The sequence below is a fragment of the Nyctereutes procyonoides genome, unplaced genomic scaffold (genome assembly GCF_905146905.1).
Source record: "Nyctereutes procyonoides isolate TBG_1078 unplaced genomic scaffold, NYPRO_anot_genome, whole genome shotgun sequence".
Classification (NCBI taxonomy): domain Eukaryota; kingdom Metazoa; phylum Chordata; class Mammalia; order Carnivora; family Canidae; genus Nyctereutes; species Nyctereutes procyonoides.
This window is the reverse complement of record NW_026575155.1, coordinates 10,104,376-10,118,687: the sequence shown is the minus strand read 5'-3', so window position 1 is coordinate 10,118,687 and position 14,312 is coordinate 10,104,376. Positions and strand designations below refer to the sequence as shown.

Sequence of the window (14,312 nt, the reverse complement as noted above, 5' to 3'; positions counted from 1 at the left end):
GTGATTCCAGGTTACAACACCGAAGCCTTAATTCCCGGGGCCAGGCTCTCAAACGCTTTTAAAGCACTTTAAAAACAATCTTACATCCACATCACAAAAATCATGCAAAACACTTGAGAACTCCTCACATGCTCAGTTTAAATGCAGTAGCTTTATTGTTTAGGGTTTATTTTAGCACTTAGCACAAATCCGGAGTTCTATGGTTCTTAGGGGGAAACCTACCACTATATAGACCATTTTATGTCATAATTGGCAGTCCTTTATACCGCTAGGACATATGCTTTATTTGCCACAATTTTCTAGTTACCCGTAAGTACCATTTGAATAATAAATTCCGAACACTACCACTCCCCTGAAAATAAAATACCCGGTTATTTTAACAGACTATGTCTACAGAATTAACTACTTAGAATTTGCAAGAGATCAAATAACCTTTGCAAAATTCAAGGAGAAAAAGGATCAATTTCTGAAAAATTAAAACTACCTAAATGATACTGCCTAAGCTGGCTAGCCTTCAAAAAAATAAAGTAAAAATTTAAGAGCTAATTAAGACAAATAAAAAGGTAATGATTGTATTTATATGTGGCAAGGATAAAAAGACTAAATTATTTTTGAAAAAGGAAACTGCATTTTTATTTACCCATTCATATTTTAGATCCAGAACCAAAGAAAAGCAATAAAGTTGGTGAAAGATCCATACAACCCACAATGCTGCCCCCATAAAAAATATTCCAAATTAATTTCTGGCCACAAATTCTATTTTTACAGCATGTAATTGAAACCAGATTACCTTCGGTTTTTCTAAATTTACCCCCCTTTGGAGGGGGGCCTAAAAAGAATGTGGTAGAAATGAAACTTGAAAGATATCCTTACATTCTGCTGTCTCAAATACAGTTTTACTGTAAAAATCCTTTGCCAACTAAACTATCATCACCCTAACCTATGCTGAGGTTGAAATCAACATCTTGATTATAAGCCTTCCTTTCTTGTTTCTAACTCAGCTACAAAATATTTTCCCAGCTAAATTCCGTTTCCAAAATATAAACTATACGGCAGTTTTTAAAATTATAAACGTTTCGTTTCGGCACTTTTTGCTCTCTTGCTTAACTCCAAAATCATTAAAGGGATACATTTATTGAAACAGTATCTGACGGTCAGCCATACGAGAAAAAAAAGAAAAAATTATCATAACTAAGTTCTGAAAGTTGCCAGCAGTAACTAAAAAAATAATATCCTTAATGGAAAATGTTGAGTATGCCTTCAGAGCTGCAAATGACCCAATTCGCTTGAATGTACATTTACTGTAAACACACCCAAGCACCCAGCATTCCTGAATTAAAGAAATGCACGGTGGAGGAACCTAGACGTGTTGACTGTGCCCGCCTGGTTTTGACTGAAGTTGTCACTGATGTTAGTGTCACTTATAATATGTTGGAGTATCAAACAAGCACAAGACCGCTGCGCCCGGAGCTGCAAGTGAGCAAAGGGGTGATCGCAGGGCACGGGAAGGACTCCAAGAGCGCCATTTCCCGGGCCTGGCTATGACATCGTTTGCTTTATGCTGTAAAAGCTTCAGGTTTTAAATATTCTCTGAGATCGTCTCTTCCCCAGAGCATGCATTTAAATAAATAAATAAATAAATAAATAAATAAATAAATAAATGTTAAAAAAAATCATACTAGAGCACTCGGAGAAAGGAGTTTCAAAAAGATCCGCTTTTTTCGAAATGCGGAGCTCTTGGCTGACTCGCTGACCCAAGTCATTGCAAGCTGCCGCCAACTTTTTTTTTCTTTTAAAGAAAACACAAAATAGAAGGAGGAAATGCAAAACAGCTCTCGGTAAGCATTTTTCGATGGCAGAGACAAATGACGGGTGGGGGGAATGAATCGGATCGTTGATGAGGCTCTGTAAAGGGCGTTTGAAAGATTCTGAGACAAGAGGCGTTGAGGTCCCCACCTCGCGCCGGCCGCTGACTTGGAAGTGGCCGGTCGTGCGCATGCTTACCGGGCTAGAGTCGCAGACACTGCGGGCCAAATCCGCCAGGAGCGGTTTACCAGTTGGACTAAAAGACTCTGAGCTGAGGGCTCTAAGCGGCTGACCACAACCCAAGCAAGGGTTCCTTCCCTTCACGAGCCAGGTGACCCCGAGGCCCCACCAGGTCGTGACCTGGAGCACTCAAGACTTGAAGGACTGTGTTGAACCAGGCCCCAGCACTTGCTGTGTGACCTCAGGCATGCTGCTTAACCTCTCTGTGCCTCAATTTCCTCCTTCGGAAAAAGCGAAGTTCAAAACAGAACCTCCTCTGGGCAGGTGATGATGCAGGATGCTACAGTAGTAAACTCTCAATAAATGCTAACTGTTAATACTTTATTATAGATGCTGTCTTCCTTTCATTGCACCCCCCCCCCAACATATAGGATTGTCAGGGGCTTTAGAACTACCACACTCCGGCTCAGAGCGCCCGATGGATCGATCGTTACTTCTTTGGCTCAAGCGCCTGGCACAGCATCTGGCACAGAGCAAATGCTCCATAAAAGTTCCCTAAGGGAAGTTAGGTTGGAAGGAACCCGTGTCCACCGGCGCCCCTAGGCCTAGATTTCGCTGGCTAGCGAGTCCTGGGGCTAGTGAGTCTTGGGGCTGGGAATGATGAGATGCGATGCGGGGTCCAGGTGGGGGCTGTCTGGAGGTTACTCTGGCTGAGCTGAGTCCACCCCCAGTCCCCGCCTTCAAGGAGGATGCACTGGACAAGGGGGCGGGTGGGGAGAAGGGGGAGTCAGTAGCTAACTGCCTCGAGGTCCAGGAGCTGTCTCTGGCCTCGGGACTTCTGCAGCCTGATGGTGGCCTTTGGATCCCCCCACCCCCCGGGGCTTCTTGGGGAGGGACACCTGGAGACTGGGGTGATGGGGTCAGAAGGGAGCCCAAACCGCGCGCAGGTCAGCGCTCCTTAGGCGGCTGGAGGCTAAGGAGGCTTTACCTGAAGCAAGTGCGATCCCAGCTCCTTGGCGACGCTGTCCAGGGGCCCGGCGCGGCATGGCTGTCCCCACGCGTCTCCTAAACCTGGACCGAGGAGTAAAGCAAACCAGTAAACGCCAGCGCAGCTGGAGAGGCCCCCACACCCGGAGGGCGCACAGCACCTCCCCACCGTGCGCCACGGCTGGTCCCTCGGAATCCCCAGCGCCCCAACCCGCCGCTTCCTGGGCTCCACAGCAACCGGCTGTGTCCTTGCCGTCGCCCCTTTGCTGGGGATTAAAGAGAAAAAAGGCCAGAGGAGATAGTCCCGCCAAGGCCTCGGGTCCAAGCGCCCCCAGCGCTCCTGGAGCTCGTCGCCAGGCTGTGGCTCCCGTGGGTCGCCCATGTGCTCACGGCTCTGAAATTGCCGTTTCATTTGAAATGCCATAAAGTAATCTAATCTGCTTTGAAATCGGCCATCCTCGAAGCCAAACGGGGGTATCGATTTGACCTGTAAAAACTTCCCCATGGACCTTCCCTCACTGCCTCCCTTCGCTGTGTCGCCAGCGACCATGCGTTTCCCTAAAGATGGAGAGGCCCAGACGGAGAGCCTTAGTCTTAGACGTCTCGGAGGCAGCTTTTCCTGCCTTAAAAAAAAAAAAAATTTAAATTTTAAACCACGTGTAATCCCTCGGACTCCCCAGTCCTCACAAGGGCCTCAGGAGCGCCTCCATTCTTCTGATCCTAGTGCTCCAGCTTGGGAAGGCTTTACCTGGGGGCTTCCCCGGGAACAAGCTCCAAATGCTGCCGGAGGTGTGGTGGGGATGGGGAGAAGGCGGTGGGAGTCCCGTAGGTACTCCACGATAACTGGAAGAATTAGGGTTCCCCAGTTCTTAACTGCTCCCCCACCCGACTTCCTGCTTCTCCCCACCACCCCCCTGAAGGTCAGGAGTATTTCAGAAAGTGCACCTGGGGAAAGGTGGCCCTGCCCAGCGAAACCTCCTCTCCTGTGACCCCAGAAATCCCAGGCTTCCTTCTGGATATTCAGGAGAAAGTAGGAAACCCAGGTGAGGTCTTTGCACTAAGTGCCAGGTGGGAGAGCCCCCAGCGGTTACCTGGAGTCCTTCCCATAAGGACTGGCCAGCAATGGTCCAATTAGCACAACTGCCCAGGAGCAAGGTGGAGAAGGCCAGGGGCTGCTGTCTCAGCCTGCACCCCATTGCCTCCAGCGGGAAGGCGGTCCTGGGCTCCAGGCCCACTTGTGCACCATCCACCCCTGGATAAGACCCCTAAGGGGTTAGCTGTGGGTCTCACCACAGGCATGTCCTCTTCCCTTCCTCCTCCTTTCCTCCCAGCCGATCCCCACTGCAAGTTGGGAGTGCGGGTTGTGAAGCCAGAGCTGGATGCGGGGAGTGTGGAATCTCACCTAGACACAGCGAATTTGGGGACCATTCCCCTGCACTACAAAACTCCAAGCAGTTGCCCTAGAAAGTTACCACGTAGGATCTCCCCTGCTGTGCCCGAGGGGGTCAGACTTCTCACCTTCTGGAGGCCTCCACCCAAGCGTGAGGGAGCCACCCAGCCCCAGAGCCCCTCGGGAGCCCCAGGTCCTCTGCAGAGGCTTTGGGGATCCTCCCTGCAAACTCTGTTCAGTAACTAAAAAAGCGATGACCTTTAATTTCTCCTCCTGGGCTGTAGGAATTAGGGGCTTATTCTGGTCCCCCCATAAGGAAGTGGCTAATTTCCACATATCCTGATCCCCCATACAGGATCACAGTCCCCCAGCCTTGACCATATGAACAGAGGTGTCTTCTTAACCCCAGAAAATCACTGTCTGCCCAATTTCACTTCCAAGGATGACCAAAGTGACCATAGTAGGGCACCTCGAGCTCTCACTAGCAGGACCTTCCCATCCCCCACCACCTACACAGGATGGCTTGGTGGGGGTCAATGTTTACTCCATCAAGGAGAAATGGAAAGAATTAATATTTAAAAGCCTTGGGACTTGAATTTAAAAAAAGAATTTAATAAGACCCAAGAATCCTGATTTCTGAAAATGGACAAATGTTCCCTGGTAACTGTCCTTTACCCAGCTCCCTGGTCCTCTCCCAGGTTTGGACCACACTAGCCTTGCCTGGCTCAGTAGGAAACTGAACTCCCAGATTAGGCTTCTTGCAGTGTCCGCAGCCAGGTGACCTAGGGAAATCTGTACCTTAAACGTACAGACCCAAACCAGACTTGCCTGTCCAGCTCTCCCAAAAGCCTTGTGGAAGGCTCTGGCCTTACATGCCAAAATGCATTGGGTACACAGAACAATTTTTCACATAATTCAAATACCCTGATACTTCAAAAGAGCCAGTTCTCTTAAATCATTACAATTTCCCTAGAATTTCCTGACCCCTCTGCTTTGCTGGTAGGTATTTGGTCTGAATGCCCCCTCTAGACCTAGCCCAAGATGGCAGGGGTGACAGGTTCCCCTGAAGTATCCTTGCCCCCATGCCATCTCAGCCCAGGCAATGGTCCTGCCAGCTCTTACATTAGAAACCTTTGTGGATGAGACCTTTCCAACTCCACCCATAGAAATCTACTTTAGGTTGAACGTGGAGACTAAATACGGTAAGGTTGGTAACAAGAAAAAAAAAGTAGTCTTGGTACTATAAAGCCATATGTACCCCGAAAAAGTGAGGTGCTGGGCATGTGGGCCTTATCTGGACTTCACAAAGGACTTTATTTCAGGAATGAAGGGAGACAGGTAAGACTTAGCTAAGTTCCTCCAAGATTAGCAGTGGTTGGTGGTCCATTTCACCTGATCCTGGGAGCACCCACTGTTTACTGGCTATGGGGGCAGCAGCAGGGTTGGGGGGCAGGAGGGGGGAATCCCAAGCCTAGCTTGTTGTTCCCCTGTCTGGGTTTGCTGTCCCAATTGCCCTACGTGTGTCACCAGGGAAGTCCACTGGAGACTCCCTGCTACTGAGAATCCAAAATCCAGATGGCCAGGCCATAGGAGAGGAGGTCAGCCACTGGCTCCGGGTGGGGAGGGGGTGGGGGGGGGACAGGGGACAGGGAGCCAGGAATCCCCTTTCCCCCTCAGCCTCTGATGGTTTGTGGGTACCTGTACCTTAGTATCCACATTTGGCCATTTGGCTGACTGGCTGCTTGGTTTACCAGGTTTAGGACACCTGGGTGGTTCAGTGGTTGAGCATCTGCCTTCGGCTCAGGTCATGATCCTGGGGTCCTGGGATCCAGTCCCACATCAGGCTCCCCGCAGGGAGCCTGTTTCTCCCTCTGCCTGTGTCTCTGCCTCTCTCTGTGTGCCTCTCATGAATGAATGAATAAGTAAACTCTTCAAAAATAAAATAAACCTTACCAGGCTGTCCTGCTACTGAAGCTATCTAAATATGGTCTCTCCTCTCTGGGTGCTCCATTAGTCACTCAACAAACAGCTGTTGAGCACCTGCTGTGCAACCCCAGAGAAAGGGTCTGGAGTTTGGTAAGAACTCCTAGGATGACTTTCTGGAAGGCAGCCTTGGCTATCTGAAATGGTGACAAGAATACGCCTCACAGGAATCTTGAGAAAGCTAAATGAGGTTAAGAGGGGACCATCTGACCCTGTCACCACCCATCTGTGGAAAACTGGATCTGGGATTGAGGAAAAAAAAAAAAAAAACAGGACAGACCTTTCCGAAGCTCCCAGGAGACACAGAGGAGAATCTCACCTCCTGCTCCCACTCCCCGTTGAAGATGCCAGCTGGGCCAGTCTAGATGGTCTGATCTCCAGCAAGTGCCCTGACCCCTAACCTTTATTTCTCAACTCTAAAGTGAGGGGTTTTTGTGGGATTAAATGAGCTAAAACAGAGGGTGCTGAGCAAAGCTGCTGGGCCCCCGTGGGAGGCGGGGGGGGGGGGGGGGAGCTCCCACTGTCGGGGTCCAGCCTTCTCTGGCCTTCCCACTGCTAGCCCACCTCCTCCTCCCCTCCTCCAATTCCTAGCCCCTGGGGGGGAGAGGGGAGGAGGCATGTTATTGGGGAGCAAGGGCCATCTGAGGACACAAGGTCACAGTGACTGGCTGCAACTACTCCAAAATCAAGAAGGGTGCCCCCCCTGCCAGGTGGGGGTTGCTCCTCCACCTCAACCCCCCTACCCCAGGGTGGAACCCCGGCCCACGGGTGTTTACAGCCTGACTTGCCGGCTTGCCAAGCCTTACCAGCAAGGGGGCTGCAGGATGGGGCCGGGCCGGGGCTACCGTGCTGCCTGCTTCCCGTGGAGGTTGCACCCCAGGAGCCTGGGCCGCCTGGCCGCCCTAGGGGTGCCCCCAGCTGGCGCTCCTTCCTTGCTAACTGGTCTCGGTTCTGGGGTTCCTCCGAGCACTTCAACCTCGGGCCTTGGAATGCTTCATTCTCGGGTCCCCGAGAAGCCCGGCTTTTGGGCTTCTTTTCCAGACCTAGGGTCGCACAGGGCGCCAGGAGCAGGGTGGGAAGGGGGGTTGTGGGGGCGCCCCAGGAAGGCCTGGCGGGCCGGCCGGCGGCGGAGAGAGGGAGGGGGCTTCCAGCCTGGCCTCGCCTGGCCGCCGGCCAGAGGACGTGCTCAGACAACAGACAGGAGGCCCGGGGTCCCCCAAAGCCCAACGGGGAGGCCCAGCCCGGCCGCGCACGGAGGAGTGCGGGTGGCCCGGCGCCTGGGTTCTGGGCCCCCGGAGCCGACTCTGCACCCGAACCTCCAGGGACCCCGCCCCGGAGTTCCCTCCACCGCTGCCCACAGCGGTCCGCTTGGAGACTGTGAGCTTCCCCTCCCGGAGCCCGAGGTGGAGAGGGTTGTAAAGCTCCACATTATTCCAAAAAGAAAAAAAAAAAGAAAAGAAAAGAAAAGAAAAGAAAAGAAAAGAAAAGAAAAGAAAAGAAAGAGAGAGAAAGAAAGAGAGAGAGAGAAAGAAAGAAAGAAAGAAAGAAAAAGAAAGAAAGAAAGAAACAAAGAAAGAAAGAAAAAAGAAAAGAAAAGACAAGGAAAAAATATCTGTACTATTTCAGGTTTCAGTAGAGAAAAGGCTCGCTCCTATCTGTTTAGGTTTAGGGCAAATTTCTTGTCACCAAACCCTCTAAATCAAAGCGCTTCCATTCCCGACAACAATTTCTAGGCGTCTGCCTGAATCTAAACCCAGACAAATTCCATCACTGGAATGATTCCGGCCTCAAACCCCCATTATTTTTGTGTGAGAATGACAGTGTGTATTCCTTTCCCCTGCTTTCCCCAGCACCTGTCCAGAGTCTTCAGGTCTGGGAAGGAGGAGGAGGGGCTCTGTGCTCCTTGGCGTAGTTAGCCTCAGTTTCCAGCTCCATTCCTGAGCTGGGACCACAGGCCAGTCCCTCGTGTCAGCTGTCTGTGTGCAAGGGCCCAAAAGGGGCACCACCCCCTATCCCACTGCTGGGAGTCGAATCCTGGCTTCTAGGAAGGAGCCTAACCAACCCATCCACCTTGGAGTTCCTGTGGCTCTGACTCAGGCTTCCAGAGGCCCAGTGCTCATCACCTGAGGGAGGAACTTGTCCTGAACCCTGCGTGGCATGGTCACCATGCAGCTCTGGCCCAGAGTTCTCCCACCGGGTGCCTCTCTGTGTCCAAAGCACCCCCTCTCCTGAAGAGAAGGCCACAGTGCAAAGAGGGCGGGGAAAATTGTGGGCCCCGCGCTTCCCTGAGCCCTGCGTGTACCAGGCCTTCCCAGCCACCAGTGAACAGACTAAGTTTTAAATTCTGAGTCCACTTCCAAAGCCAGCCTTGCTTTCCCTCCCTCTTCCGTGTCTACCTTCCATTTCTTAGCTATTAAGGGAGGGGTGTGTGTGCACGCGTGTGCAGAAAATAGCAGGTCTTGCAACTGCAGGCAGGGAATCCCAGAGGTCCACAGAGTGGGGGCACTCTGCCATCTAAGCTGTGTCTGGCTCGGGAAAAACTTTGAACTCCCAGGAAGAAGTGACTGGAGTAAAGTTAGATTTCCACCTGCACTGCCTGGTTCCTCACACTCAATCCCAGGAAACTTGCACAGATGCGGAGTTCTTAATAGGCCCATTTTGCAGACAAGGAGAAGTAGGTCTAATGGGGCAGCTTAACAGAACAAAACTTTGAACGTCCCTAAACATTGCCAGCACCCCTAAGCGTGCAGTCTGACCTCCCTGGGGACTGTCCACCTTGGCTCCTATGCCTCCTTCTGCCCCTGTGTGGGAGGCTCCGAGCTCCTCCTCTATCTTCCCTCTGGCCCAGGTGGTTTCAGTGTGAAAGGAGCCATGGCCAGCGGCCTCCGGCACAGCGACAGAACAGCCGGTGGTGGCCGGTGGCTGGCGGCCACAGCAGAGACCGGCTGTTCTGGCCCGTGCTGTGGGACCCTGGAAAAGGCCCGTCCCTCTCTGGCCTCAATTTCTCAGGGACCAAGGGTTAGTCGGCGATGCCTGTGGTTCCTTTGGACTGCGCTATTCACTTTCTGACTCCCGAAGGCCTAAATTGGCGTCTAGATCCTTCCTCACCCAGGGATCCCTCCTGCTCCAGGACTATGGAACAAGCGGGTTCCACTCGCTGCATCATTCGGTCCGCAGCCGAGAGCCCGCGGAGCAGATCCCGGGGCTCCCGCCGCTGCGCAAACCTGCCTTGGCCCTAACCCTTCCTGATGCTGGTGCCCGGATCCCGCCCGGTCCGCCAGGCCCTATTCCGTTCCCGGGCGCGGACCCAGGCTCCAGAACAGAAGCGAAATCAATTACAGCGCGGCTTCCGCAGGCCGCGCTTCCGAGCCCCCAGGAGGCGGGGTGGGGGGGGGGTGTTGGTGGTAGTGATTTTGCATAACTGAGGTCTGTCTAAACGCGGCTTTCTCTCCCCAGGCACCCAACTTTACAACTCCGTGCCCCAGACTTTCTTCAGCTACCGCCCAGAGCTGCAGGCCCCAGGCCTCTGGACCAAGCGAAGAGTCCCGGGCCTCCGAGTCCAGCCCTGCAGGCAAGCGCCCCGGTTCCCTGCTCGGGCCCCGCGGGAGGCGCGGGTTGCAACCACTGCCTCTACCGGGGCCCTGATCAATCCAGACCCCAGAGGTTCAGGGCCATTTCCAAAAACTCTAGCACCAAACAACTATTTCCGGATCCCTCCCTGAGTTCCAACTGCCATAGGCACTCCCAGGAGGCACACAGGTCGCCCCTCAACCAGGCCACTATCCAACAAAGCACAGGGGCCTGGTGCTTGAGTCCTGGACCCCCAGCTAGCCCACCCCTGCAAAGGGCTCAGTGCCAAGATATTCTGAGTCCCAGGGCCTTGGAGACTCACTTCCCAGAGTTAGAACACCCAGATCCAATTTTTAAAAATCTATAAGAAGCAGTACACCCACGAGTTCCCAATTTTTAGCAGGCTTTCCTGGAAATTCTCCAAACAATAAATGGCTTACAATTAGCCCTCTTTCTGCAGAACTTTCTTTCTAATTTCTGGCTCACTTGAAATCATTGGTAACAAACCATTTAATATTCCAATTCTGGCTTCTAATGTGCTTATTTCCAGTATGGAAGTGAGAGGCCAGGGTCCTGTCCTGGTTCCCCACCTGCTTGCAGCATGTAAAGTAAGAAATAGCTCAGTCAAAAAAAATTTTTTTAAAGGAAAGAGAGAAAAACAAAACCCGACTCACCACCACTCCATCCCGGGTGGGAAGGAAAGTCAGCCCTCCTAAAACCTAACTTTCTTTTAATTTTAATATTCTGCTTCTCCGGTGGTGGGGGTGGGGATCACCCTTGGACAGAGTAATAGCGACCACCCGCTTGACAACTCCAGTAGGAGGGGCTGGAGTGGGGGCACCTCTTCCTCTTTATATTGGGGACAGAAAAGGAAAGAAGGTGTCTGGGGTTGAGGTGGAGGTACAGGTCACAGGCTCCTGCACGAGGGAGGAAGGCTCTGGAGGCTGCAGGGCCCAGCTGGGAGGCAAGGGTTAAGCCAGGCGACAGCTTCCGAGCCCCCTGGACTCTGCGGTCAGCTGTGCCGCAGGGCTGCAGGTCGCGCTGGGCGCCTGGCCCTCTGAGCTCCACCGGGGAGGCAGTGTGAAGTGCAGCTCCAGACCCAGAGCCAATTATTTCTAACCGGCTTAGGGGCAACCAACCCAAAGGTTAAGCTTACTGACTTCTGGTCGATTGCCTGGCCAGGCACTGCCTTAATGGAGGTACCCTGCACCAAGAGCGCAGCCTCGGAGCGTCTCGGCAATGCAGCCACCGTCCGGTGTCCCGCGGCTAAAGTTGTCTCAGCTCCCCAACCAGCTTCTGGAGCTCCACTCCGCCCCAGAGGTCTTGGGAGTGTCCAACCGGCACCCGGTGCAGAGTGTCCCAGCCCAGTGTCAGAATTTATCGCGCCAGGCTCCGGCAACCCTGGCTGGGACAGAGACACTGAAAGGTGATCGGTTCAGAAACACCAGGACACCAAAAGGAACGCTGCGGTGCCCAGGCCTCCCTCCCTAGCCTTGCTGCTCAGAAGCGCCCAGCCTGGCAGCCATGGGCTCCCGTAGGCCATGTGCTAGCAGGGAATGCTGGCCAGCACGCCATTTCTTACCACCGGGAGTCTGCTTGGACCCGTGGGTCCTGGTGACCCTTGCCCACCAGGGCACCTGCCCCTCCCGGTTCATAATTCCAATCAGGAAAAGAAGATTGCTCTGGCCGGCGGGCCATTTTCCTACTAATGGCCTCTCTCCTGCAAAGTTTTAGTCTCTCCTACCCATATCGGCCCTGTCCAGCCCCAAGGGAGGCAAGCAAAGAAGGAGCAGCCAGAGAGGCCCAAATCTGAGGCCCAGGCTCCAGATAAATGCCCCGATTACTGTTCGGGCCTTCAGGGCCTGGGCCTCCCGGGGCACTCCCCTCTCCCAGGTCAGGAGCAGCAGGGTGTCTCACCTCTGGCTGGGCTGCACACACTTCCCCTCCACAGAAAAAGAGATAGGGAGGAAAGAAGGAAAAAAATAAAAGGGGCCGTTAAAGAAATGAAGAAAGAAAAGAAAAGGAAGGGAAAGGAAAAGAAAAGAAAAGGAGAACCGAGGAAAGGAGAGAAGAGAGAAAGCCGACTGGACTTGTATGATCACAGAACAGTTCCTGATTCTCCCCGGGCGACACTTGGGCCAGAAGGCGGTCTAGTCCCCGCGGCGCCCGCCGAGACCCCGACTCCCCTCTGCAGCAGGGGCCCCAGCTCCCGGCGCGGCCTCCCCCTGCACTCCCTGGCCCTGGCGCGCCAAGCCAGCTCCCGCTCCGGCTCCGGCTCCGGCTCCGGCTCCGGCTCGGGCCGAGGCTCCGGCTCCCCAGCGCCCGGCCGCCCACCTGCGGCCTCACCTTCGGGGAAGACGGCCCGCATCTTCAAGTAGCTGGTGGTGAGTCGGATGATGGACGCCTTGTCCAGCTGCGAGGTGATGGCCGACGGCAGCGGGAGCAGCTTGGCCAGCTCGTAAAACTCTCCATTTTCCTTCTCCCTCCTGGTCTTGGCCGCATTCTTGGACTTCTCCTTCATCGCGCCTCGGCTCCGGGCATATTAGACCCGGCCGCGCTCCAGGCCCTCGGAGCGCCCCCGCTCCGGCTGCAGGGATGGGGCAGGGGCCGCGGGGGGCCAGGTGAGGCTGGGGCACCGCCCGGGGCAGGTGCGCCGCGCGGGCCTGGGGCACCGAGGAGCCTCCCCGCAGCCGCCGGGCCGGGAGCTCGGGCAACCCGGCGGCGCCGCTCCGCGCTCTGCCCGCCGCCCCGGGCGCAGCCTCCTCCGGGCGGTGCTGCCCGCGGTGCCCGGAGCCCGACTTCCCGCTCACTTCTGCTCGCTCCTCCTCTCTCCCTCTGGTCTCTCGCGCCCGGCTCCCCCCGGGAGGTGGAGGGCGGCCTGCAGGGGGGCAGCGGGGCCGCTCAGTCCTTGACCGGGTGTTCGTCCCCGCGGCCGCGAGGCCCCTCCGGGCTGGAGGGCGGCAGGGGCGGCGGCGGCGGCCGCGGAGCCATGGGGCGGGAGGGGAGCGGCGGGCGGCTGGGGCGGAGGCGGCGGAGGCGGCGGAGGCCGGGCCCGGGCGTGCACTCCTGCCCTCCCCTCCCGGGCGCTTCCCTTCGCCTGGAGACGCGGCGCCCGGAGCCCGCGGTCTGTCGCGAAGCCGCAGCAGCTCCGCGGTCCACGTGCGACCGAGCCGCGTTTGTTTATGGCGGACCCGCCTTCGGGCGGAGCACTCGGCCGCCGCGGCCCGGGGGGGGGGGGGGGGGGGGGCGGGGGGGAGGGACCGCGGCGGGGGCGAGGGCGGGGGCGGCGAACCGCGCCTCGCGACCCCGCCGCGGCCCGGGAGCCCCAGGCGCGCCTCCGCGTCGCGGCCTCCAGGGACCCTCCCAGGAGAGGCCCGCGCGCTCCCGGCCTCGAGGACGTCCCGGTGAGTGCGCCCCGCGCGCCCCGGGGACCGGCTCCGGAGAGCGGGCCGCGGGCCCCGGCGCTGGGATGGGCAGCGGGGAGGGGCGGAGGAGGGACGGACGGAGCGGAGGGTCGCGCAGGCCTCCCCTGTGGCTCCGGGACGGGTCCTGGGCGCGCGCGTCCAGGGAGGCGGCTTGACCCGCCGGCTTGTGCGGTTCCGGGGAGGACCCAGCCCTCGGAGCCCCGCGCGGGTCCCGCGCCCTCATTTCTCCACTTCGCGGGGCCGAGGGCCCAAAAGGGGGGGGGGAGGAGGCCTGACGGGGAGACCCCCTCCCTCAGGATGGGGGGCGCTTCCAGAGGGCCCCTTCTGCCCTTGCCCTCCTGGAAGCGCTAGAGGAAAGGGGATCGGCGCCTTCCGACGAGGGGCTGCAGGCCTCGGGGACGCGCGGGCCAGACGAAAGGAGGGAACCGGCGAGCCGGGCCCAGCGGCCAGGCCTCGCCCAGGGCGGCGGCGGGAAGGCATCCGACAGTCCCCGCTTCCGCGGCCCGGCTCAGCGCAGCGGGGATTTCGGGGAATCGCGGCCGCGGCTGTGCTTCAGGCGGGGGGTCGCCGAGCTGAGTAAGCGAGCGAGCACCGGTGCGGGCCAAGGTGGTGGGCCAGGAGGCGCGCTTGGAGACGCAGCCGTGGGGCGTCCTGGTGCCTTCCCTCGGGGCCACACTGGACCCCGGAGAGTCCTCTTACCCCATCCCCCCTGCCCCCCGCAGCTCTGCGCCTGCAGCCCCGGGACGGCGCTCCTCCAATCCCCGACGGTCGCACCGACCCTCACCCTTCTAGCAGTTTGAATACTGCAGCCACTGTGCGGAGGTGCGCGCTGGGGGGACGCCGGCTGCCCCCGCGCGGGGGGACAGGGGGCAGCTGCAGCCGACGCAGGGCGCCGGGTCTGGCGGGTCCCTCGGCCGAGCGCCGCAGACTGTACGACTGTGGGGCGCCTGGCTTCGAGGTTGGCTCGGGGA

At 56.7% G+C, this 14,312-nt stretch overlaps 1 protein-coding gene across 1 annotated transcript in view; it reads right to left on the bottom strand.

Moving 5' to 3' along the window:
• The window catches only part of SIM2 (SIM bHLH transcription factor 2), a 52,110-nt gene extending 39,673 nt beyond the window's left edge, over window positions 1-12,437 (bottom strand). The window contains exons 1-2 of the mRNA XM_055313517.1: window positions 12,263-12,437; window positions 2,975-3,057 (exon numbers count right to left, since the gene is read on the bottom strand). Coding sequence (XP_055169492.1) covers window positions 2,975-3,057; window positions 12,263-12,437 — 258 coding nt within the window. The remainder of the gene's footprint in view (window positions 1-2,974; window positions 3,058-12,262) is intronic.
• Between the last annotated feature and the right edge of the window lie 1,875 nt (window positions 12,438-14,312).